This window comes from Musa acuminata, chromosome BXJ3-5, assembly GCF_036884655.1.
Source record: "Musa acuminata AAA Group cultivar baxijiao chromosome BXJ3-5, Cavendish_Baxijiao_AAA, whole genome shotgun sequence".
Lineage (NCBI taxonomy): Eukaryota > Viridiplantae > Streptophyta > Magnoliopsida > Zingiberales > Musaceae > Musa > Musa acuminata.
Window position 1 is genome coordinate 35,899,867 of NC_088353.1, and position 27,634 is coordinate 35,927,500.

General features: G+C 35.1%; 2 protein-coding genes across 4 annotated transcripts in view; one reads left to right on the top strand and one right to left on the bottom strand.

The window, feature by feature from the left end:
* The first annotated feature begins 3,002 nt into the window (after positions 1–3,002).
* Positions 3,003–19,735, top strand: LOC135638242 (V-type proton ATPase subunit a3-like). The gene is made up of 18 exons (XM_065151277.1): positions 3,003–3,304; positions 4,707–4,751; positions 6,507–6,629; positions 6,724–6,831; positions 8,660–8,770; positions 8,849–9,022; positions 9,243–9,380; positions 10,575–10,682; positions 11,076–11,183; positions 11,300–11,448; positions 13,102–13,255; positions 16,414–16,574; positions 16,648–16,854; positions 17,611–17,794; positions 17,903–17,986; positions 18,067–18,260; positions 19,115–19,174; positions 19,257–19,735. Exons 1-18 carry the CDS (start codon positions 3,134–3,136, stop codon positions 19,459–19,461), a joined length of 2,484 nt encoding a protein of 827 aa, XP_065007349.1. The 5' UTR covers positions 3,003–3,133; the 3' UTR covers positions 19,462–19,735.
* Positions 19,736–21,809: 2,074 nt separating this feature from the next.
* LOC135637555 (calcium-dependent protein kinase 18-like) overlaps positions 21,810–27,634 on the bottom strand; it is an 11,520-nt gene continuing 5,695 nt past the window's right edge. For 2 of the 3 annotated variants that reach the window (XM_065150131.1, XM_065150130.1), the window contains 10 exons: positions 26,605–26,646; positions 26,291–26,402; positions 26,088–26,166; positions 25,827–25,996; positions 25,034–25,160; positions 24,664–24,779; positions 24,453–24,560; positions 23,292–23,354; positions 22,578–22,751; positions 21,810–22,383 (listed from right to left, as the gene is read on the bottom strand). In XM_065150131.1, coding sequence (XP_065006203.1) covers positions 22,213–22,383; positions 22,578–22,751; positions 23,292–23,354; positions 24,453–24,560; positions 24,664–24,779; positions 25,034–25,160; positions 25,827–25,996; positions 26,088–26,166; positions 26,291–26,402; positions 26,605–26,646 — 1,162 coding nt within the window. In that variant the 3' untranslated portion in view covers positions 21,810–22,212. The remainder of the gene's footprint in view (positions 22,384–22,577; positions 22,752–23,291; positions 23,355–24,452; positions 24,561–24,663; positions 24,780–25,033; positions 25,161–25,826; positions 25,997–26,087; positions 26,167–26,290; positions 26,403–26,604; positions 26,647–27,634) is intronic. The other variant, XM_065150133.1, reaches the window with a different exon arrangement.

Below are 27,634 nucleotides of genomic sequence, written 5' to 3' on the forward strand. Positions count from 1 at the left end.
AGTTCTACTTGTGTTTGATTGCAAGCTACACTTGCCATCGAACCATCTGATACATCGCATGAGGTCACTGCACCGACAAATGGCATTCACGTTGATGTTTGGTTGCACGCGATATTATTACCGACATCTGCCTCGGTGAAACTTCCTCGTAGTGTTCCGAGCGACTACAGCAGCGCCGCCCGCTAACTGCCACCTTTTACGGCACTCAGAGAATACCCGCCTGGGCCCACCGCGTTAACCCGTATCACCGTTGGTGCTTTAAGAGATATAATTTCTATCTTTTAGATTATATGACATAGGTAAGTAATATATATTACGAATATAATTATATTTTAATTATGGTTATAGATCAATAAAAAATTAATTATAATAATTTTTAAAAAAATATCTTGATGAAAGGATCTCTCATAATTATTTATCTAAAACTTTTAATCTTGTGTGTATAAAATAATATGACAAACTGAATATGTGATATTATTAAAATATTATATATATATATATATTTTTTATTTTTCCTTAGTCATATCATCTCTTTTTGTTTGTTTCTAAATCTATTGCTTATAGTAATCTTATGAAAAATAAAAAATAAAAAGAAGTTGAGTCTAGTTTTCCTTGCAGATTAGTATTACTATAGTTTTCGGATCTGACAACGATGCATCTGCAGATCTGATAAAGGTTTTTTTAGAACCATAATTGTTTTTCCCTTGTAAATTTATTTAATTAATTTTAATTTATATCCTTTTAACAAATCTGTTATTCAGAAATCATAAATTTTCATTATATCCTAAGTAAAATTATAGTTTTATCCTTCAAAAATTAAGAAATTTCTAACTGATATCATCAATTATAAATTTAATTAATTTAATTTATTTTAATCAAATATTTGTAATCGACCTTAATCATGATTATATCTTGACTAGTTGATTAAATTTAGATTTAATCAATTAAGTCTTAATCAAATAAAAAAAAAATCAAAATTTGATTAATTTTTTATCTTGATCAATTTTAATTTTGACGGGCCTAATTGGATGAATGGTTGGCCCAAATCTATAAGTCCAATTTGATAGCATAATTCTAGGCCTACCCAATTAAATAAAGTTGATTGGTATTTGGTATAAGATTCCACTCAGAATTAAAAGAACTATAAATTATAATTTTCTTTAATAGTTTTTTCATATGATATATTGGTAATATTTTGCATACAATAAATAAAGATTCAATTATTATTCTTGGATATTTATTTGATTATTCACATGTATATATTTAAAATTATAAAAAAAAATATTTAATTTTTATATAAAAACATGATTTATGTTTCATTATGATTACACTTATCATATATGTTTTTTGATGATGATTAGTATTCAATAATTATTAAGATTATTATTATTATTAAACTATTTCAACATAAACTATCTTGACAAAATTTTATGAATATTATTTGTAACTTATATCTATTAGTTTTATTTGATTGGCAGTTGCTAAAATAGCATAGTAGACTTATGGAATGTGAATTAGAATAAAAGTTTTATCATTTATATATATTTTTTAATTATTTTATTATATTATATTATTCTTATAGCCGTTAAAGTAATATAAATAATAACTAATAAAATTATATTAAAAAATAAAAATTTATAATGATATACATAATTAGAAGATATAGATAATCACAAAGGAGAATCTACTTTTATATAATTATATGATTATATTATTAATAATAGAAGATTGATTTCGTGACTTGAGGTAGTTTTATAATTATAAAATTTTATATTAGGATTTAATATGATCAGATTCAATTGTAAAGTCTGTGAAAACATTTTACCATATATCATAGTAATTTTTTTCTCTGATAAGTACTATTCTATAATTTTATATATTATGATATAAAATACTTAATGATTAGAATGTTAAATGCTATTATATAACTCTATACAGTATAAAATACTTAATGATTAGAAAAAAAAAAAAGAAACAAACAATGTCAATTAGGTATGACATGGGTTTCGATAGAAAAAGAATACATGGAATCGGACATCTGTTCGAAATCCAACGGCTTAGTCACAGCTTTGCGTCAGATTCACGGGTGTGTATAACGGAATGACTTCGAGATGGTTTGATGCCGGTGCGAGCCTCAACAGTCTCGCCTCAGATTTTGACACGTATGCTAAGGTTGGCTGTCATCCGGCTCTGATGCCACGCAACCCAATCAGCACTCTCCGCGTCATCATCCGATAAAAGCTTTGAAAAAATCATTTAACCACCTCCAGATCAGATCGCCGGATGCTAAACAATAGTCGTGGAGACGACAGCACGTGACACGCGTTTCTCTATTTTGTAATGCATCTAAATTAGATGAGATTTTTCCAATTTATATTCTCAAAAATTATTAAATGACATAATTACCCCCACCATATATTCTTTCTTCTATATATTTATTTATATATTTAAAATCAAAGATATTTTAACTTATTTCAAAAGTATAATTCAAAAGTAGACTTGGTGTTGTACAACTAAGGCGTTCGTTCATCCTTTCAAATCTTATACACCTTAGCCTTTCTTGCATAGGCTGCCAACTAATTCGCCACCTTATTTGTTTATATATATATATAATCATAAGATATTTTAACGTTCTTTAAAAAGTCAAAATAATAATTTCTAAAGAGATTAATGACTTCCCACGTCGGTTCTAAGTATATCAACCACCTATTTTGTTGTGAATGATTGACTCATTCCTTTATTATTAGCATCACAAATTTATTGTTTTGAAGTCGTAAACCTTTAGTTAATTATGCCTAATTATATAGTTTATATTTAGAAAATAAAGAAAAAATTAAAATATATTAAAAAAATAATTAAACTAACTATCAAATGTGGAGGATATATTTGCTATACCAAAATTTAGAGCGATGAGGGATATATGTGTAATTTTGTTGACATTATGTTTTCTTCTTTTTCATTGGATTGGAGGAGAGGTATCGCGATCTATCTATCTATCGTGAGGCGGTTCGACGGTTCCTGCACATTTTACAACCCTAGTTTGTTGGGGGTTGTCTGGAGGGGCGATCGATTCCCATCGATCCAAGGGCAGAGAGAGAGAGAGAAGAGTGAGAGAGAGAGAGGGGTGGGAGGAATGGGGGACTACCGTGGGCTCAACGTGCGGCGGGACCGAGGCGGGTGCTGCCCGCCGATGGATCTGATGCGGTCGGAGGCGATGCAGCTGGTTCGGATCATCGTCCCCGTCGAGTCCGCCCACCTTACCCTCTCCTACCTCGGCGACCTCGGCCTTTTCCAATTCAAAGATGTATGCCGGATCTTTAACGCTTTTCCTGGTTCAATTCCCGGTTGTTCTTTGGTTCCCGTCTGTTCGCTGCCGAATAATGAATGATCCGATCTCTGATTGCCTCTCTGATTCTGTCGGGGGTATGCGTTCTCCGCTGTGAGCGACGGCAAATCTTGAATAATTATACCTGAAAGTAAATAATCGTTGAATTTTCCTCCTCCTGACATCCCTTTTTCCAGATTCTTTCGTGCTTGACTCGGTGACCCCTGGATGAACGATCGTATGTTGGCAATTGGATCCTCCGAAGGTCCAGCTGATCTGATCTTTGGGGCATCTTAGAAACGTGTCTTTTCATCCATTTTCTTGAAATTACTTTGAGTTACTACATGTGTTGCTTCGCATGTCTGGAAAATAACTATTTGTCAAAGAATCGATTGCTTCAGGATGTGTGACAAAGCCTATCTGTCCCAGATTGCCACGACATATCTACCCTCGCCCTAAGGATGATTTCTTTTGCTGATACAAACTGGAAGGTTTTGACCCAGGCTTATTAATTATACCAGAATTGAGTATATTGAACAATGCAATCGCATCTTTCTTAATTAAAAGACTCTTCTGTTGTATCTTGATATCCTGACATTATCTTGGTTTACGTCCATGAACCTGCAGTTCTCTCTAAACTAGATTCTTTTCATCCATCTTTATTCAAAACGATTTAATTATGATGCTGGAAAATAAGTTGGTCTATATTTGTGTGTCATTACTTAGCCACTCCATTTATTTCAGACTTTGCTTTTCAGCGAAATTTGCTAATATTGTTTATGCTACAAACTTTGGTGCTTTCCGCCCCTCTTTCTGTTGAGCACCATATTTCCTTGCACAAGTCTCTACTCTCTAAGACAAGAAAAAACTATTTCAGTTGACTATGAAATTCTTTTGTTTTTTATTTTTTTAAATTTAGCAGAGTCCTCCTAGCAGTCATACATTTACTATCTTCTAAGATTATAATTCATTTCTCAAAGTACTTTTTGATCGATAAGTATGTAGCATTCTTGCAAGATACAATTTACATATATACTGGAATTTCATCTATATTTCTAAATTTAGTTTAAGCTATAAAAAATGCACCAGTATGCGACACAAACAAAACATATATTTTTGATAATTTACAACAATTATTTTCTTTTTAGTTTCTTCCATGATTTTTAATCAACAATATGAAATTTGCTAATTTAGACTCTAAAATTGAAACTTTTCAAAAGTATAACAACAAGAAGCCATAATTTCTAGATATTTGGGAGTTTATACTTCTCTAAAGCATGAGACATTTATGTCATGGACTATTCACAATTTAAAGTTTTATTTTTCATCACATATATGCAAAATTTTAATTTTTTTTTTATCTAATATGAAACTATTTCAGCTTAATGCAGATAAAAGTCCTTTCCAGCGGACATATGCTAACCAGGTACTGTCATTTCTTTTAGTTATCATCAGGATTTTCTTTGTAGATCTCATATTGTGTAATTCTTTTTCATCAGTTTGGAGTTTTCTTGGTTATTATTTGAGTTTGTGTACTTATTTGGGTGTGTTTGTTTTCATACTTAAAGGCTTCTGCATGAGTTATAAAATCCATGTATAAAAGAACTACTTAGAGTTCATATATTAATCTGATTATGTTCTCCAGCTTCATGATTTTTTCTTGCTCAAACTTTTGCAGTCAAGTGGCAAGCCACTCGTGTTAAATTATGTTGTAGTATTAGAATGTTACCGATATATGTTCTTTGCTTCAATAAGAAACCCTTTTATAGTTCGCCCAGTTGATTTTATGGTTGGAAATGTTATAGTGCTTTTTATTTTATACTTACGATCATGGTTCGTATTACTGGTCCGTACCGGTGTACCGACCAGCTGTTGGTATGGTATGTACTAAGCTTTACCGAACATACCAACACACAATACATTGGGGTGTACTGATGTACCCCTCATATCGGTCCTTTGTCGGATTGGTACGTACCACCCGTATCGAGCGGTATGCTTCGGTACATCAAACCTTACTTATGATATATCCGGCTTCTGATATGAACCAAAAGATCTGATAAACTTCTGATCAGCACTATGTTTTTGTCTGATGTTGGAAAAAGGGTTCTGCTTGCTTCCTGTGTCTGTCCTAGTCTGCCACTAGGGTTGGAAATGGTTCATTTCAAGATTGGATGTTGAAAATTGAAAATTTATATCCTTCCCACTTTTAATCAGTTGATATGAATTTGAAAATGATATGAAATGGATTCAAATTCCATTCTCATGATTGATTCTAGAAGATACAGGTACAAAAATGGATACACGATGGGTACATGTTCCAATAGGATCTAAGGAGAATTTGGAATTGGATATATCGCCAACAAATAAGCAAGACACTAACCCAAACTTATGGTGTTTCTTGGATTGAAAAGGTATGTCCTAGCATACAAGGTTTCGCCGATACTATGTTCAGAGAGAGTTAATATATGCAACTTTACCCGGACAAATAAAGAGGCTATATTTGGGTTATGAATGAGTAACCTTGCCTTGGCACTAAGTTTCGTGCTCTCATGATATTTTATGGATAGGAAGACTTTGAAGCAAACCAGAACAGGAGAATGAGAACAAGACAGTATATTATGTTTAGAATTTAGCCAAATAGCACTTTTTTCATGTCATTATATGTAAATTTAACATTGGGATGTTATTAAATTTTATGCATTTGAATATGACTGGAATGGAACCCATGTCATTTGTGGAAAATTTTCATGGGAGACTAACTTGGGTATTGACTATGACATTTACGTAATGCATCTTCCAATCAAAAGTTTTGAACCATTGTTAATTCAATGGTATAGGTGCATATTTTTTTTTTTTGTTTCACATGGTACTCATCTATGCCACTTACCCTTCTGATGCTGCCGATATTCTTTTCAAGAGAGTGATGTGGGCATTTTTAAATGATAAGTCAGTTTTCTACCTCTAACTACAACTACTGAAGTGCATATTCTAAAGTTCAAAATATTATTTCTTTTATGACATCTGCATAGTTGCTTCAGAACCAATAAAGTTTTGGAAGTGTTGGACTGCTTTTCTGAGTCTATGCTTTGACATGGTTAAGTTTATGCTTGGACATTATAGCTTTAGCTACTTGTAATTGTTGTTGTTGTATTGTCATTACTAGAGTTTACTTGTTTTTCAGATCAAAAGATGTGGTGAAATGGCACGGAAGTTAAGATTGTTTAAAGAACAAATGGCAAAGGCAGGTATATCACATTCAGAAATGGCAATGACACAAACTCGTATTGATTTTGATGAAATGGAGGTAAATATGTTGTCGATTAAGTGCTATTTGTTTCTTTTCTTTCGTTTGACATGTAAATTCTATCCTTTGCATTGAGCTTTCTTACTTGTTACAGATAAAACTCGGAGAACTTGAGGCTGAGCTAATTGAAGTTCATTCAAACAATGAGAAGCTGCAAAGATCTTATAATGAATTACTGGAGTACATGTTAGTTCTCAAAAAGGTAAAGATTTCTTTCACTTGTACTGTGCCAAAAGTTACACAATACCCATTGCAATCCTTGTGTCAATGTGCTCTTTTGGTACCGTTATGTTCTTCATTTGATGTTCTTGTCATTCATGCACAAAATCTAAGTAAACTTTGGTGATTGTCACTTAAGTTTCACTATTGCACTAATATCAGCTTGTTCTGACATGGATTTATCAATACTACATTAAAATTCTAAAGTCCATCTGCATGATGACAATTAAAAGATAAATAAAGGAAGTTTGCATCATATGGGGGCAAATGGGAGACTAGCATGTGGGCTGTATGCGTTCAGGTAGTAATACGGAACATCATTCTGCATGTGTTTAATTATGATTTTTTGGCTCTTTGAACCAGTGTTTTTGTAGCTTCTTTCTCGGCTTGAGTTTGATGGGATTGCAGTGATTAATAAAGTAATAAGGAGAAGAAGAGCACAGATAGGATTTAGTGAAAACGCAGCAAGGGTTAGAACAGAAGCAGAGGAGAAGTGGAGAAGTGAAGATTCTCATAGTTTTTCTTCTATTTGTCTTTTCTGATGGTTACCAATCGATGCCCTGCATGACAAATTATAATTGAAGTATTGGACTTGTAGCACTCCCGTCTCAGGCTGGTTCCTGTCCAGCTTACCGCTGCTGGTAGCAATTGACAGAAAAATAGTAAAACTATAGAAAAATAGCCATGAAAGCAAAAAAGTGCTCTACTAACTTGTAACCTTCTAATCGCTGCCGTAGGCAAAGGTTACAAGCAAAGGCCTTATTATCCTTTTCATGACCCACGCATGCTACCTGGAGTAAGAAGAGACAAGCAATGTGATTTCTCAGAAAAAGTCATGGCGGATGACCTTTTTATTTTTTTAACTAAATTGTGTGGTTGAATCATTGTCAGGGATACACACTTTTTTGAATTTTGTTTAATGCAATTATTTTGGGCAGCTTGAAGCCTTGAACAATATACCGAGATAATTGACTGGTTGGATCACAATCAAATGAATTGGATGATCTCTGGGTCCTTGCTTGATCTGCATGTTTTGCCTGTACAGGCACTATAAAATAATTTTCAGAGGCTATCAGTATCTTTGCCTTTGTTTATAGCTTAATTTCAGAGCATGAACAAAGTTGAGTCAGATATCTTATTAGCAAAGGCAATCAACATTTGGTGTCCTTAAAGTTCCTATTCCTCGTTCTCTTATGTTATAAATTTCTTTATTGAACACTTGAAAGTTGAAAGGGGCTCATTGAATTTTAGTTGATAAGGTAGTTTGATTACTTTGATACTATAATTTAAAGTGGACATGCTATGCCACAGAGTAGTATAATTTAAGGTGTGCATTTTTTCATTGCATATTGGTGAAGAATGACAGAGTGTATCAAACTCTTTCATTTGATGAATATGTTTGGGAAGGGTTTCATTTAAAGATGAATGGCTTGTTTGAATACGTGGAAAAGAATTCAACGGTACTGCTCTGGTTATGATTTGGTGAGAATACAATGATGTGTTCTGTGTACACATTTCATTATGTTTATCTGGTAATGAACTTATGCTGTATGTAGGATCTTATGAGATTCTCCATTTTCTTGATATAGCTAATTTAAAAAGAGAAGATAAACTAATGATGTTATTTCCATTTGGTGTTTGATGTTTGAAAATGCAATCGTTCATTAAAGATGTGCAAAATGGTTGCATTTATGGAAATTTTCCCTTACATCTTCATCTTTTGAATCTGGATTCCCAGTGGTTTCCTGTTAAAACTTACTAGCAAATTGACTTTTTAAGTTTCTCAAATGCATTATATGCCTTATTTTCAGGCTGGTGAGTTTTTCTACTCAGCCCAAAGTAGTGCTACAGCCCAGCAAAGAGAAATCGAGGCACGTCAAACTGGAGATGGTTCTCTTGATAGCCCTTTGTTGTTGGAACAAGTATTATGACTCATCTTCCTGTGATTTGCTCTTTGGTTTTTGAAATAGTAAGTAACTCCTCGAAATATTATTGCTCAGGAGATGCTTACAGATCCAGCAAAGCAAGTAAAGCTTGGCTTTGTTAGTGGACTTGTGCCCAAGGAGAAGGCAATGGCTTTTGAAAGAATTTTGTTTCGTGCTACTAGGGGCAACATGTATCTAAGACAAGCTGCAGTTGATGATCCTGTTATTGACCCAATTTCAGGAGAAAAGGTCAGCCTCATCACAGAAAGTCTAAGAATAATACTGCGTTAAGAATGCAGATTGTCTTTCCCAAATTAATTAGAGTTCTGTTGGCCTATTAATAATTGATCTGCAAATACTTATAGGTGATGGAACTTAAACATGACTTATCTAACATGGTTATTTGATGAACTTCACTTAAATATCATCAATATGTGCCTATATGTTTTCTCATGCTTCTGGTCTGCAGATTGCCAAAAATGTATTTGTTGTCTTCTACTCTGGGGAAAGAGCAAAGACCAAAATTCTAAAGATATGTGAGGCTTTCGGAGCAAATCGATATCCATTTACAGATGACATAGGAAAACAAATGCAGATGATATCTGAGGTTTGCATCTGATCGACGTACTGTATTTTATGCTAAATGCCAGTGTAGTGTCTCACTCTATGATATTAAGTTCTCTATGCATTTATTTCTCTTCAATAAATTATGAAGTCTACTTCATGTGGAGCCCTAACGTGCATGGCATTGTCTATTTCTTTGATACGTTTTCTTTGTCTTTTCTTCTTTGACATTGCTTTTCCCTTAAACGTTGTTTAATAAAATTGCTTTATCATTTTGTGATGTTAATTACAAATTTGATTTTGATTGCTGCTGACATGGATATACGGTCTAGAATACTGGAATCAAGAATTTTTTGTAGGACTGGTAGGCAAGATGGTATGTGATTTTAATGATCTTAATTGCTCTTACATTCTGAATTTCTTGTAAAGTTGTTCTACGGTTGGGTCCAAGGCCTACTACTGATCAAAATGTGGAGTGTTTGTCACGTAAAGTTTAGTCCGGAAGTTTACTAACCTACTTTTCTATGCAGAATGTGGCATTGGCGCCATGTTTTATCAGTCATCTAATTATGAACAGTATTTGTATTATCCTGACCACTTGCTGTCCTTACTGGTATCTTGACAGATTTTGATATTCCATATTGTACGTGGTAATTGTCTCTAATTATATAGATAGATATTATTTCTGATGCTCTGCTTGAAAGTGACATGTATACATGTAAATATTTCTTGTGAGTTTCTTGAACTGACAATTAAAGTTGGTTTTAAACATTGTGCATAGCATACAATGCATCAGTCTGCTAACTAATATGTCATAGATGACAGAACTAATGGGTTATCTGTTTCCATGAAGATTCACAACAGGAACAATAGTTACATCAGAATCATACTTTATGAACTCTTCTTTTTTACTTTCTTACGTTGATTTGTAAATTTCTAGGCCTTAATTTTTTTGAATTACAGGATGTTTTAATGCTCTTTGGCATTTCTAATTTCTAAATCTGTTGTATTCGTTATATATGATAAAGTTATGTTAATTTTTTTTTAAATTTTTACAGGTTCAGTTGATAGGAAAACTGCTTTCTTGCAAATATTCTACATAATCTTTTTGAAATCTGATGATGTCTGTAACTATCCTCAGTTGTCATATGCTTGCTGGAATTTCTACTGCTCTTTTGTGTCACTAGCAATCAGACTCATACAGTTTCAACTTAACATGAAGCTTTTTTTTATTCAGGTTTCTGGGAAAATCACTGAGCTGAAGACAACTATAGATCTTGGGATGCTTCATCGTGATAACATACTGAAAAATATTAGCTATCAATTTGAGCAGTGGAATAACTTGGTCAGTATGTAACTTCTCTTTTTTAATTTGTCACTAAATTAGTAAGAGACAGTGCTGAACCTTACCACCATGATAAGGTATATATATCCTTTATAAGCTTGAATGACCAGGGTTTAGATTATGGAAATAGGCTTCCTGCCTGCAGGGATAAGGCTGCTTAAAGTGACCTTTTCTAGATCCCAGATAGGTGGAATCCTCATTAACTGGGTCACCTTTTTATTTTTTTACAACTGAGTGAGAAACTTTTATTTTATGTTTGTTATAATACAGAATAAACTCCCACCCATCACCTTAATCTGCTATTTAGAGAAATTGTCAGAAAACATTCCATAGTGGGATTTCCTTGTGCACTGTAATGAAAATCGTTGACATCCGATATGTAAACTATTCCAGGTAAGGACAGAGAAAGCTATTTATCACACTCTAAACATGCTCAGCCTTGATGTGACAAAGAAATGTTTAGTTGCTGAGGGTTGGAGCCCTGTTTTTGCAACAAGTCAGGTATTTCATCCTAATTTCTATCTTTTTGCATTTATCTATACACGATATAGACAAATTTTTAAGTTCTGTATGGTTTTTTGTGAGGCATAATCTTTAAATCAGGCTCTTTATCACAGATTCAAGATGCATTGCAGCGAGCTACATATGATAGCAACTCCCAAGTCGGTTCCATTTTCCAGGTTCTCCATACAAAAGAATCTCCACCTACTTACTTCCAGACAAACAAATTTACTTCTGCTTTTCAAGAAATTGTTGATGCTTATGGGTGAGTACTTTACATAAAAGAAAGAGATAGAGCTGTAAACTTTTATGCTTATGCACTAAGTATAATCACCTATCTTTCTGTTGGTATTGAAAATTGTTTAAATAACAGGTGGATATTCTCTACCATTGAACCTCACATAGTACAACATTATAGTTAAATCAAGAGCAATTAAATCTCCATTTCTTGTTACTAGTAGGTTTTTTTGAGATGCTCCTCGACTTCTTCATGTGTCAGTAATGCTTATCTGACTTACCATCTTCAACCATGACATCTATTCTCTTTTGAACGTGATTGACATCTTAAATGTTGACATTTTTTTCCTCGTCCTCTATTTGAACCACAATTCTTATTGCAAATCGGTGGTTGCAAGGGGAGAAATCTACAAGAATTTAATTAATTCTACGTTAATTTTCATTTTTTTTTCTTTGGCTTTTAATATCGATTATAAATTATCATTTTGATTTTAGGTACATTGTGTTTCTTCTTTTCTAGGGTTCCAATTTATACACAATTGTCTTATGAAGTTACTCATCTTGTACAACAAACAAGTATAAGAATGTAGTTTTATGTTTTTATCACTTTTTAGGTTGTAGAACCTGGATTTGATAGGTATTGCCCATATGGGGTGTCAGTCTTCAAAATTCAATTTATTTATTTTAGACGGATATGACAAGGATCGAGGTATAGCATGACGACACATGCGTTAAGCTTGCTAATTCTGAGGTTACTTCATCTTCTAGAGTTTTGTAGATGTGTCTGTCATGCCAGCTTTGTTTTGGTCTAATATTGCTGCTGGTTTCAGGACTGATTCTACATTGTAGTTTGTGGATTGATTTGAACTTTCTTGAGAGCTCGTGCAGATCGACCCTGAACAACATATTGCAATATCAATCCACTAGTTAGTGGAGGACCAATACACAAAGGAGTATGCAAGATGAGATGGAAAATGATGTTTGAATATCATTGTAATAAGCCTCTAACACGGTTAACTAATCTTAGTAGTCATACCTTTTGTACTGAATTTTTTTTTGTACATATTATTTTTTTAATTTCGATAGTTGTTTCTATTCCACAGTATAATTGATTAAATGCTTGGCTTTTCTTTTCTTGTGCTATTTCTTTTGCATTGAGAGTATCTATTCTTTTTGAATTCGTGGTTCATGAATCCTTCTGATCAAGTCATGGGCTACGAGTGCCTTAAGCTAGGTCTAGACTGCAGTCTGTCTTCACATATGTTATCGGTGCTTGCCCATGCCAGTATGTGTGCCTGTTGCTGCATGCACCGAACAGACCTTCACATATGTTATCACTGCTGGTCCATGCCAGTATGTGCCTGTTGCTGCATGCACTGGACAGACCAGCACAGTGATTTTTGGTCATATGTGCATTTTCATGATGGGGTCCAGCATGCAGGATGGATTAGCATAGAATGGTCAAATAAATCTTGCTTTCATGTTTCTTTTCCTACCATTATTACTTGATTGGCGCTTTTCTTTATACAGTAAAGATGCTCCGTGTTTCTAGAAGTTTTTTTATTTTGTTTTATCATGCGACATTGGAACAGTGGAATGTGAAGTTGTGAACCACCTAAGAGCATAAATTTTGGTGTTTATTACTTGCCATTTGAATCTTAAAGTTCATGCATATTTGCAGGATTGCTAAATACCAAGAGGCAAATCCTGGTGTCTACACTATTGTTACATTTCCTTTCTTGTTTGCGGTCATGTTTGGTGACTGGGGTCATGGTATGTGCTTATTACTTGCAACGTTGATGCTTATATTCCGAGAAAAGAAACTATCTTCTCAAGTGAGCTCTCACCTCTTCTAGCATTTGTTTACATGCTTTAGTTTTAGAACTTTCTAATTTCTCTTTTTCTGTTCTTAAATTCTTTCTTTTGTTGTTTTCTTAAATTGGCAATTGTGGGTGTAAAGTATTTTAACATGTACCAACAACAACAACAACAGTAAAACCGTAAATCCCAATTATTTGGGGTCGACTATATGGATCTTTTATCGTCATTGAGAACTATAAAAAGTTGTATGTTTAGTTAAATTTAGAATACTTAGATCTTTATTTATAGTTTTTATTAAAGTCTTTTTAAGTCTTCCTCTACCTCTCCTCATATCATTAACATTAATCATTTTATCTTTTCTAAGAACTGCATCTTGAGATCTCCTAAGTACATGCCCATATTATCTTAAATGATTTTCTTTTATCTTATTCTCTATCAAAGCAATACCTAGTTGTTTACGAATAAAAGTATTTCTTTTCCTGTCTTTCCTAGTAATTGCGCATATCTATTTTAACATTCTTATCTCGATAACACAAACCTTTTGTGTATGTTGTTTCATAGTTGCCTAACACTCGGATCTATAAAGCATTATTGGTCTCATAACTATCTTATAAAATTTTTCTTTTAATCTCAAAGGTATCCGATAGTCATATAAGACTCCTGATGCCCCTCGCCATCTTAATCATCCTGTTTTTACTCTATGAATAATATCTCAAAGGTATCCAATGATCATCAGATATTTGAACATGTACTTGTGATACTAAATTTACACAATTCTAGTTCTCAATTTTTTTTTTCTTGTCATGTTTGGTCGCTTATACTTGTGTGGAATTTGACAATCAAACTGTTATACTGCCACATTTCATTATCTACATCTACAAACTTGAAGCAGCATCCTGAATAACACCTGATAATCATGTTCATTTAATATTTGAATTAAAACTTGAAAGATGCTTGTGTTGGATGATTGTCTCTCTTGTGCTAACATAAATTGCTGATTTTTTTTATTTTTTTTACTATAAAATTAAAGTTCTCTCTGATGCTTTTATGGAAGGAAAGAAATTTACCAGTATATTTACATATAAAGGATAATTTCTAAATAGTTTTATCCTTAAGGAGGCCTTGCAATTGGCAGAGTTATGCATTTATTTTGCTGTTTCTTCAAATGATTCTTTAGAAAAGTGTCTTTTAAGTTTTTTCCTTCTACACTATATAGGAATTCAAAAATTGGATAGCTAAAGAAATTGTGTTTAGACTGAAGCTATATTATGAGTTCTTTTGTATGGGGTCTCAAACTAGTATCTAGTTTAAAGCTTCATCTTGAGGTTTCGATGGTAGAATGTGAAGCAAGATTCACAATTCAGAATCACGATCGTATATTATATATATATATATATATATATATATATATATATATATATATATGTATGTATATATGTATGTGTATATGTATATGTATACATACATATATACATATACATATACATATATATATGTATGTATACATACATACATATATACATATACATATACATATACATATACATATAAATAAATAAATAAATATATATATATATATATATATATATATAAATGTTGGAACTTTCTATACGAGCTTGTCTATTGGCTAAAGTTTTCTTTAAGAATGTTTTAAGATCAATATTTATCTGACTCACTAGAAAATTTGAGTCTGCAGGAAGCTTTTCTAGACACTGTTGGATGAATATCTGCTTGTAATTTGCATATATTATTTTTTGTAACACCCTTCCTCGACAGTCATCAAAAGAAAGATTTTCTATTATCAACTTTTGATTTTGTAGAGCTGAATATGAAGCTCTATTAAATTAAATACTATTTTTGATGGTGACCCTCCCTGCATTCCGCGTTAGCAGGAGCCTGCACTGAGTTTGTCCCTTTCTAAAAAAGGATATTGAAAACTTGGCTTGAGCTTTCTGTCAATCAACCTTTTGGTAGATTATTCCTTGTGAGTTTGTTTTATTGTTCTTTTTTGGGTTCTTATATCAGATCTTGCTCGACAATATTTTCTAATGCAAAAACTATTGAGTCTTTAACATTTGACTCTTTGACCTCAATCTTTAGCACATTCTACTCTTCATTTGCTGGTACTGTTAAAATTGGAATTTCAGTACCCATGTTTCTCTAATTTGCATCTTTCCTAGCACAGAGGAAGCTTCTTGTTTGGAATCATGGGTTTCACACAACAAAGTCCAGGTTATGTATACGCAGAAGGGGTAACTCATTTCCTGGTAATGAGGATCAAAAGATCCTGTCTAATGCAGTTGATTTGGAATGAATGAACCAGGTCTGTCACAATTCATTAGGTTTGTTCACCCGGGGACAAGCCAATTACAATGTATATATAGGTCTGTATCGATGGACTTCAATTTGTTGTTGAACCTAACCAGCAATGAACAAGTCACACTGTATGTAGAATATTTGGTCTATTTCACCTACATATCTAGCAGAAATGAACACTAAATTTTTTTGACAAGGACATCGGGTAATGGTAATGCTGCTAGTCTAATGTCTATAACCTTTAGTCCATTTCACCTACACAAGCTTGTATCTAGCAATATTGAACTTTCGTTTTATGCCAGTAGGATTTTGCTATGTTAATGTTGCTAGTCTTATCTTGTTATGCACATAAATGAGATTTCCCAGGATTTAGATCTACTGATCGTAATTTGTATATAGTTCTCTATTGAGTCTATTGACCACTGCTGGCTGTGTATTTTTACTGAATTCATTATTTGAATTCGTTCTTCTGTTAAAAAATGCATCTGGTGTCATGGTATCCTAGTATGCTCTCACGGTATTTTCTGGTGTTTTCTTTTTGAAGCACATTATCTTTTTTACAGGACGAGTCTTAATACATTGGTAAAGTTGCTTCTTTGTTACTTGGGTGACTAGTCCTTGAGTTACGGAAACAATCTCTTTACTCATAGAGGGTAAAACCATGTGTTGACCCTCTCCGGTAGCCTAGTGCATTGGCTTTGCCCTTCTATTCATTCTTTTGTTAGCCTAAAACCCTGTTTCTAGTCACACCATCATTCATGATCTTGTTTCTTGATATCTTTAGATTTACTGTTCTGTCTAGCCAACTTCTAGAAACTGCTTTAGCACAGGGAATTAAGTCTTTTATTTTGTGCAGAAACTTGGTGACATTATGGAGATGATGTTTGGTGGCCGTTATGTGATTTTGATGATGGCATTATTCTCAATTTACACTGGACTGATCTACAATGAATTCTTCTCTGTCCCATTTGAGATGTTTGGTCGATCTGCCTATGCATGTCGTGATCTTTCATGCAGGTATGTCATCATGCAGTTAGCTCTCCATTTATTTAATTCGAAATCATATGGTGGTTATTGTTCCTGTTAATAGGGATGCTACTACAGAAGGCTTGGTTAAAGTGAGAGAAGCCTACCCATTTGGTGTGGATCCCAAATGGCATGGCAGCAGAAGTGAGTTACCATTCCTTAACTCGTTGAAGATGAAGATGTCTATCCTTCTTGGAGTCGCACAAATGAACCTTGGCATTATTTTGAGTTATTTCAATGCAAAGTTCTTCAGTAACAGTATCAATACCTGGTAATTTCTTATTTCAGTTGTCTTTAAGGTGTGTGTAACTTGTAATGTGAATCAATAATTCAACACTCGCTATCTTTGTATGTATCTGAATATTTATTAGCAATTAGTAGTGTTATTGCCTTTACAAGTCATCTTATAGTGATTATCTCACTAGTTTTAGGTGATTTCTATTTTGATATATGAAATCAAAAGGACTTTTGACATGTTTGTTGACTTTTTGATGTCTATTACTCAAATTGAAAATTCAGTATGCCAGCAATCTTTACCGTAGTGCTAAAAATGTCGTCATGTTTTGCCACCTTTGGGAAGGTTGTCAGATTATGTTTGCAGACCAGTATAACTGTAAATATCTAACAGAGATAGCACCCTCTTGCTACCAATCTTGACAGAAAATTTGAAATCTTTTTATTTTGTACGAAACATTTACCGTTGTGTTCTTAAATAATACAGCTTATGTGCAAGATCTTTGCATGTTGTATCTTGATATCAGGATTTTTATTGCATTGTTGAATTTAATTTTTACCATTACAAGAGTGTAAGCAAAGTTTTAGGATAATGAGGTATATTAGACTAGGACTTATCAGTAGTTATGTCACTTCTATAATGCAAAATTAATATTAGCTCCAAAGTGTACCTAGTGATAAAATCTGTGCTAGAAAGATCCTGTTGGTGACTAAAAATTGATTTTGTAGTCATCACTATTTCTGGTTAATAGTCTTCTAATTTTCCTTCCTCTGCCTATTAATTTTGTTTCAGGTATCAGTTCATTCCGCAGTTGATCTTTTTGAACAGTTTGTTCGGATACCTTTCACTCCTCATAATTGTAAAATGGTGTACTGGATCACAAGCAGATCTGTACCATGTAATGATATACATGTTTCTTAGTCCAACAGATGATTTAGGTGAGAACCAGCTATTTCCTGGTCAGAAAACACTTCAGGTTAGTCCTTTGCATTTCACTTTCCTGTTATCTTCATGTTGGCCAACATACTCACCAAGTTCCCAGTTTGGATGAATGAATACTAATTATTTTTCATTGTGTTTCCAGCTTGTGTTGCTCCTTCTGGCCCTTATTTCAGTTCCCTGGATGCTATTTCCAAAGCCCATTCTTTTGAGGAAGCAACACAATGAGGTATTTTGAAAATTTCCCTAGTCTCTTGTTCTGTTTTTTTTTTTGCTTGTTCTGATTATTTGTATTTTTTGATAATTCAGAGACACCAAGGTCAATCATACACCATGCTCCATAACACCGAAGAGTCACTAGAGATTGAGGAAGATCATGATTCACATGACCACGAGGAGTTTGAGTTCAGTGAAGTTTTTGTCCACCAACTGATACACACTATAGAATTTGTCCTTGGAGCAGTCTCGAATACTGCATCATATCTTCGTCTATGGGCCCTCAGGTATACACATCACATTAGGACATTCCATGTTAGTTCGCCCAAGTAATGATCCTGACCTTTGCCATGATGTGGCTGCAAGTTTTCTTCATCACTCGTCATGCATCATTTTTCACATGAATTTCGCTGTTTTGATTTGGTTAAACGATGACTGTTCTCAACTTATTCTTCACCAATGATGGTGTTATATTCCATTTTATCTGCACTAATTGTCAGATTTGGCTCTTGCTCTACTGCTTTAGTCTAGAACTACAGAGATTAAAGCAGATTTTAATCTTGCACTACTGATTTATGTTATAAACTAAGATTTCTAGTGTGAGATATAAAATGCTTTTTAAATTTAACAACACTAGTTTAGGAAATGATAGGTGAGGTAAAATAGATTGCTTAAGAAATACTGCCGCTATTCTCACATTCTATCATTATGAACAAATAATTAGAGTTTCAAATGGATACTACAGCTATTGTTTCTGTCATAATTTTCTCGAGTTTAAAGACATTTTGCTGTGTACAAGTAAGAATGCTCGCATCTAGGAAAATAATCGCATTGGTATTAACTGTCTGGGATGAGTATGTTGAGCTCGGTGTGAGTACCATTATGAGGAATAATTAATAATAAGAATCCAGTGTGTCGAAGAGACGTGTGAGTACATTTTCTAAGGTCAGATGGACGTGTCCAAAGATGATCATCTGCGCTGATGATAGAGCCTTAAGTCAACTTAGTAAATTGTCAGAAGATATGATTCTCGTAGTAGTACTATAGGAGATTTGCCTTTAATAGAGTTGAGCAAATGCTTTTTTCTTGTGTCTGGGCAGGTAACCTATACTCATGTTGATAATCTGTCTCTTTTTTGCAGTCTTGCCCATTCAGAACTGTCTAGTGTGTTCTACGAGAAGGTTCTTCTTCTTGCTTGGGGGTAAGTCCCTCTACTCTGTAGTTCATATTTAGTTGCTTGTATGCCCACTGTGCTTTGACTGAAGGAGCTGGCTGTGGATCAGATTCAACAATATCGCCATTCTCATCATTGGCATCGTCGTGTTCGTCTGTGCTACCATCGGCGTTCTACTTGTGATGGAAACATTAAGTGCTTTCTTGCACGCATTGAGGCTTCACTGGGTGGAGTTCCAGAACAAGTTCTACGAGGGAGACGGATACAAGTTCGCCCCATTCTCATTCGCACTGCTTACCGATGAGGAAGACTGAAAAGGGTGGTTTTGATCTTGTTGCTTAATATGTAGATTTCTGCTGGAATTTAGCAATTCTTGTTCTTCTGTCTTGCTCGGGAGACAAATGTAAAACCGTGATGTGTTCTCGTTCCACGAGCGTATCATAACGACAGATGGGTCGTAGTTTCCTTGCATTATGATATGATCACGACGAAACCATTTATTTCTTGATAAATAATTAATTGAAAACATCAGATGATGTAACGTTTCCCTATCCATATAATAAGTGAGTATTCATCTGGTTTCTTGAATCACCTGTTATTGTTTCTTATCTCAATCTCTCATCTACTTGATGGCTTTATGCTGGAGTTTTAAAAATCCAAAGGATGGCTATCATAGGACACTGACTTGACTTGTGGTTTCGTGGTGTGTACCAGAATTATGTACATGTTTTGTTGGAACCGTGGTGATGCGAACTGGTTGATTGGAACTATCATCACCATGGAAGGTATTTTTGCCAAACTTATTCGAATAAATAGTATGGTTTTTGTTATGGGTGCCAAAATGACCTTTAAAAGGCTTTTCTTCTCGCCGTTGGCTCCTCGTCGTCACGGATAGTGGGCTGAAACGACGACGACGTAGCGAGGATGAGGATACGAAGACCATGCGGTCTGCTTACCTAAGCCGGGCCCACATGATAAAATTGGCTCCAAATAAATTTTTTAGGGGGGTCGGATCCCTCGTTTTCGTCTCTTATTCTCACATGTAGGTGAACGGAATCGAGGGATGGAAAGCGCAGATCCTTTGGTTTTTTCCTTAATCTTTTTCTGAAGAGAGGTGGAAACGATAAACTGATCCCAAAAATAATGTTTACACAATTTATTTCCTCTTTTTTTTTTTGTTTAAACGCTACCTTCTTGTCACAAACGGAGACCTTTCGGTGAGGTAACCTCCTTGTCACTCGAGGACAAAACGGCCCCAAAAAGATCCTTTTTGGGAGGGAATTCTTCGTTTTCCCGTTATCTTATTCTCACATCTGGTGAGGGGACTTATCGTATTCATCGCCGCCGTCTTCTTTCTTCTCCATAGTCCATTCAGCCGCCGGCGTCCACTCTCCCTCGCCTCCGTTCTCTTCCTGTCCCAGGGTGGTGCTGCCTCCGGTCGGCTACCACGTCCGGCTTCCTATCCGTGCTCTCCGTCTCCCAGCTCGGTTACGGAGGAGAAGCCGGCGGCGGCTGGCAGTGGAGGTGGTGGACGGGCGGTGGGGAGGGAGGAGCGGGAAGAAGGCTTAACAAAAAGAAAATAATTATAATTACATATAATTAATTATCATTATAGGAAAGGGAGAAAAATGACATGGCCGTTCGACCCCACCCAACTCCTACCAGCCTAAACCGAGGGTGCAAAGACCGTCGGCGAGCTTACCGAATGCCGCTTAGATGACAAAACGGGCCAAAATTATTATTTTTGTTGTAAAATCCTTCGTTTTCTGTGTTCCTATACCCACGTACGGTGACCAGAATCGGAACATATGGTCCTCCGGTGCCGCTTCTGGCCCGATCCTGTATCCGAGTTTATAAGGTGACACAGCTCGACCGAGCACGAATCTTAAAGCATCTGTCGGGTCACCAGCCTCGACCCGACCACTACCACACTTGGGAGAACTCTCGTGAGGTTACCGTACAACAATTGATGACAAAAAAAGGGACCAAAAAATATTTTTTTGGGCGTCAAATCCTCCGTTTTCACGTTTCCTATCGTCACCGGACGTGAGCAGAATTCTAAGATACAACTCTTAAGGAGCCCACGTAGCATGTAGATGAGCTCGTAAGATGACACGTGTCTGCGCAGGAATCTTAAGCAGCTACGTCTCTAACAGAAATGTAATCATAAGGCTGACATGGCAGGTAACAAGGCTCGACCTGACCCCACCCTCGAAACGAGGGTACGGAAACTATCTGTGTGCTTACCGCGTACCACTTAGACGACGAAACTGGGCAAAAAAGCATCAAATCCTTCGTTTTCCGTGTTCATGTTCTCACCGGACGTGAGCGGAGACCCACCAAGTCGTCCAAAACCGGTAAGAACTCGTAAGATGAACCGCGTCTACCTCTCAAGATCAATCCGACCCGATCCGATCCCGTACCTCTCAAGATGAAATAAGGATACGGAGACCTTCGGGTGTAGTTACCGTGTAGAAAATTTGAAACACATTATGCTACTCATTATATATTGTAAAATTTGATGTGCATTTCTTCATAATATCAACAATTGGAGTAATAAACATTTGAATAAATGGTGAGTATGAGCTGACATAGCCCTTTGTTATGGATAGATTCTCTTGCTCAGTCCATATGAGAATGAAAATTAATTGTGAGAAAGAGATTGAGAAATAATTAATGCTTGGACCAGAAGAAAAAAAAGTACAAATACTTGTTTAGTGAAGAAACAGGTACTGTTGTGGTTACATATTTGCATTAATGTGACACATGATGATACGTGACATTTTTGGCCAAACTTGACAAGAGAACAAGTGAGCCACCACCACCCACACCAGCAGCATTCAAGTTGCAATTAGTAGTGTTGGAAACTTGATCTGAAACTGGAGTCTTTTGAGTCCTCAATGAAAGTTTGGTTGCTCTCTTCCAAATGACAAAACTCTGATCCATGAAAGGTTTCTTGGTTGCCTGAGAGACACATGAAAGAAGGTGCATCTAACAAGTCATGTAAAGCACCAGAAGACTTGCTTATACCTCTCCATCCTTGTTGACAAAAGTTTCTCCGTTCTTCATGAGCATAACTTCCGACGATCACGAGTAGTAGATTGACGAGGCACGCTGCGGGGTTTCATGCTTGCGGTTTTTAGAAGTCTGCGGAATTCGTCCAAGCTTATTTTCCCATCCTTGTCGATGTCAACCTCCTCTAATAGTGGATCGATGGAGCCCTTTAGACCTGTGTGCTGTAGTTATCGAAATATTGTTAGATTCTAATCCTCAAGCAAATATTAACTATGGTATATGTGAAGTTAATGCGGCTCAAGGTTGATATGGTCTCAATATTCGATGTTGCTGAGCAAGAAAAACAGGCTACAAACTATTGCTGGAATAGAAATGCACGCATGCAGAACCAAAAAAGATTCACAAGAAATTGTACCATTCGAAGTTCGTCAGGTGTGATATATCCATTCTTGTCCACGTCGAACTTATCGAAAGCAGCCTTTGTAAGTGAGCGCCACTTTCCATTGTCATGCTCAACCAATTGATGCACATGTAAAGTAGCTGCCACAAATTCCTCAAAGTCGATAAATCCATCTGTGTTGCTGTCCATCTGCTCCAGAAGAATAGTATCGACTCTTATAATTCCAATACCAAAGGAGGAAAAGAGTTGTTGGTATCCAGATACACGTCGACAATCACTTGAGCAAAAGCAAGCATACAACAAAATTGATAGGAATATTAGCAGAAAATCATGTAAAAAAGGTTGAATCCCTAGTGGTATAGGTTTCTTTCCAATTTAAAGTACAGAAGAATGCCACCAAACTAACTTCCGATGTGACTGAGAAGCTAGAAATCATAATAAACACTTGTTTAAGTTACTTTGAATAGCATTTCTGGAATTCTTCAATCTTTTGTTTGTTATGGGAAGAATCCATATTACAAGGAAATGATGGAAAGATTAGACTATACAATAATTTGCTTAAATTTCTTAGGTAATAACTGCCACCAACATTCTTGAGATATCACTCCATTTGGTTAGCAAAAGCAAATATCAAGAAACCTTCAGCAATTGATAAGAAATAAAAAAAAGCAAACAGTTTAACAAGTGAGTAACAGCAGGACAAAAAGTTTATTAAAGATTGTAGCCTACCGCTTGAACAATCTCTGAAACGCAAGGCTCCTTCAATTTCCAAGGAAGATCTTTAGCAAGAGCCTGCACAACAATTACCATGACTCATGGTGTTGACATAATACACATGACATTGGTTACAATTAAATGTGTAATTGTAACCAATGTTTAAACAAAAAAAAAGTCAACCAATCTAAAAACAAAAAAATGTTTAACCAATGTTTAAACAATTCTTATATATAATAAGAAGAGGATAATAACTGACTACAGATTAACTGCTACTAATAGTCATAAAACAGATGAACTATGATCAAGCTCCAACAGAAAAAAAATCTAAGTAACACAGATGGTGGACGCACAACAAGTCCAGGACTGTTCATTAAAAAAGTTAAAGTTTAAACAGAAAATCTAGCAGGTTAAACTATCTGATCAGCATGACCAATCAACCCGATGCACGTACTTTTGGTACAGATCACCTACAACTAGGGAGATATCATAAGGAAGTATTCAACAATAGATATGTGGAAACCCAGGTGGGCCGAACCACTCAAAACCACCAAGTGGCTAGTTGAAATCATACTAATAAAGAGGAACAGGAAAGAAAACCTTCCAAGGTTATGTAAAGTTCCAAATTACTTCAAAAATCAGTCAATTCACCTATCTGCAGGGATGGCCCGATAGAATAACCTGGCTGAACCGGGGGGCCAAGCTAGTGAAGAGAACATTCAGGAAAAATTACATACGTTAGCTGTTTGTGCTAACAGAAAGGGCAAGATGAGTTTGATGGTAAAAATCATAGCTAAGTAATCAAGCATCATGTTTTAGCAATTGCATTCAAAATTGAATGGCTGAATATTTTGTTTAATAATACTAGCTACATTTTAAAAATAAAACCCTGCCAAGAGTAATGCTGACAATGCAAGCTTTTCTAGCAATGAATTGATAGAATCAAATGGCAGTATCTAAAGATCTTTCTTGAATCATTAAATAAAGAAAGAGTGAAACATACAATCCAGAACGACAGTAATGAACAAAATTTCATGATAAAAGCATGTACGTGATTAGTTAATGATAGGTGAAATCTCTTGAATGAAAGGAAGCATATTTTCATAATATCATTATGATATTCTTCATTTAAAAAAGAAGTTCAAGATTTCTGATACCGAGTGTCAAGTAAAATACATGTCTCATTTCTTCAAGACTGATTGCACCACTTTTATCAACATCAATTGCGTGAAACTGATCTTTGAGATCAGCCAGCTCCTCCTCATTAAGAGTACTTGCTAGTGCCTGCATATGCCATGGTATAATTCAGGTTCCAAATAAGCAATTTGCAATGCATGGGAAAAGGCATCGCATCAACGTATTTGCTAATAGCATCAAATTTATTTACCCTGAGCGCAAACTGCTTAAACCGACTGTACTTTACAAACTGGCGCATGTTAGACAACACAGATATATCCAGTGGAATTTCTAATGCATCTCCCCCTTCTCTTGCCCATGGATGTGCTGCAAAATAAAACAAAGCTTTTGTCAAACCACAACAAGAATATCAGGAAGCAAAATCAGATAAAAGGTGTGGTAGGAAAAACAGAACTAGTGAAGAGAATTACAAAGATCATTCTTATCCATGTCCTCACAGTATAGTATAAAATAAGAAAAAAGAATAGAAACAATAGCGGGTAATGTTGTCATATGAATATTATCGGCAACCCATGGCATTCATTTAGTTAGTTGAAGAGGGGGTCAAACTTGGTACATACACAAAGCCTGAGCAGCAGTTAGTCTTGCACGTGGATCCTTAACCAATAACTTCTTAACAAAATCTTTGGCACTCTCACTTATGTTTGGCCATGGCTTTCGTCGAAAATCAGGCTCGGTTCTTAACACCTACAGACAATCATCGTATAGAATGATATTATTGCTCTTGCATCCATATAGAAACAGTAAACTAAAAGTAATAATGATTTTTTACACTATATTTGTCAAGAATATGCGAGAATAATAAAAGCATTTGAACTGGTTCTGTAAGTACCAGTTATAAATAAAACCCATTATCACAGTTTTCAAAGACCCGAATAGCAAAGTGTCAAAGGTTAGTGAGCTGAAAGAAATGTTGAATAGAAACCCATATGCTTGGATCAAAATTTGGTACAAGGAGTATAACTCAAGATGGAGATTTTATTTAGGTAAAGATGAAGGCGATAAGTTACCAAGAAAATGATTTGACTAAGTGATGCCATAATGGGTGCAAGTACAAATATCAGGATATGCCAGCTACCTAGAGGCACTACCAGTTAATTGTGGAAAGCATTTTTAAACCCTGAAGTGTTAAAATTAAAGAAGCACATGAAAGTTATTTTGATAAATTGTTTGTGAATAATATTATAATAGGTTTTTAGAAATAAGTCAAACAACCATAGGCTCTTTTAGCAGTATACTAGAAGAATGGTCACACTTGCATTTCAATAAGAAAATATAATTGTAAACCTGAAAATCTGGCAAAGAAAGGGTTTTATAACACGATTTCTATCCTAAAAACACAAAGGATGGTACCTCCTTATATATTCCATCTTCAGTTTTATCCCAAAAGGGACGCCGTCCACAAAGCAAAATGTAGGTTATGACACCTATGCTCCAAACATCTGACTCAGGCCCAGACCTCCGTTTCAGTACCTCGGGAGCAACATAGTATGCACTGCCAACAATATCATGAAATTTCTTTCCTGCAACAAGTGATAACATCAGTTAAAGCTAGTTCATCTTTTCACTTGTCCAGTATTTACGTTACATGAGCAAGCTACACCTCAGACACACCTGGCCTTATAAAGTCTGACAGGCCAAAATCTGTTGCCTTCAGAGGACAATCCTCTTTTGTAGATTTAAAAAGGAAGTTCTGTAATTATCAAAAGAAAAAAAATCTGTCACAATGCCTCTGTTTTTATAACACTACATAGAAAGCAAACTTAAAGATGTTATGGATCTGTGTTCCAATACACACAATTAATGTTTGAATTTACCTCTGGTTTCATGTCTCGATGAACCAGACCATGCAAATGGCACTCAGCTGCAACTTTAAGCATCTGTCGTACTACCACTGCAGCATCTTTCTCTGTGTAACGGCTCTCTTTTCTGTAAAGAAGATTCAGTCGGAATATGATTAGTTCAAAAGCCAATCTCCATACAGAAAACTCTCGAGATAGATTAGCAAATATATGAACAACAGAAGAACACGAGCCGGATTATTATGAGGAATAAGATATCTCTTTCCCCATTTAAACTCAAAAGAAATTGTTTTCAGGATCAACAGGTAAAAAAAACTTGAATATCTTACTTGGCCAATATCCGATCAAGAAGTTCACCACCCTCGCATAATCTAGTAAGGACACACACCCCAGAACTTAACATTAGATTATTGCTTAGGAAAAAAAAGAAGGCAAAATTTTAGCAGTTACTGAAACTGAAATTACCCATAGTTCTAGCAGGATCATGCTCACATCATATATTTAAATATAATAAAAATACATCAAAATTCATCATGATTTAATTGCCTAATAATAGGAACAAAACAAAAAATTCTAGCAGTTAAAGAAAATGCAAATAGCAATCCTATGTTTCACTTTTTCAGCACTGAGACAAACAACAAGAACTATACAAAATTATCCTAATCACATTACCATCTAGTTGCTTTATTAAATATGAAAAAAAAAAAGACGACCACTGCATGATAACTCTTGCGAAACATAGAGGATGTTTCTGTGACTTGAACCGTATTCACTTATGTCGTAAAGGAGAAACCTTATTGTGGTGCGAAAACTTGCCCTCAATCATCATGGACACAACAGCTAAAACCCATAAATTCTTTTCTTTCTTTTGTGGCATCACCTGATTACTGAGTCTCTGGATACAACAAAACTAGACATATACTAGAACTCAAAAAACTTACTCCTGATGACATGGAGAGAGTGATTCGCTGCTTTCACCCTTTCGGAGCTTCAAAAGGAGCCGCAGAGATTTGAATTTGAAAAGCAAGAACTTCAGACTTGTTAGACGGTCCTCACAGTAAAGAAAGAAGTACAGGATCTGATGTCAATTCGCCAACAGAGAGGGAGGTCGGACATGAATATGATTTGTGGACATTAAACTAAATTTAGGAAGAAGCCCAGAAGAAGGTGACAAGCATATAAATATAATAATACAACAACATTTTTGGTACTTGATGGTACTTCCTAACAAAAGATACTAATTCTAACCAATTCAGTCTTTGGTAGAACTATGAATTTGGAAAAAATCTTAAATAGTGTAAAATGACACTTTGACCGAACCAACTTGACACAAGCTATAGACTTGAAGTAGACTCAACA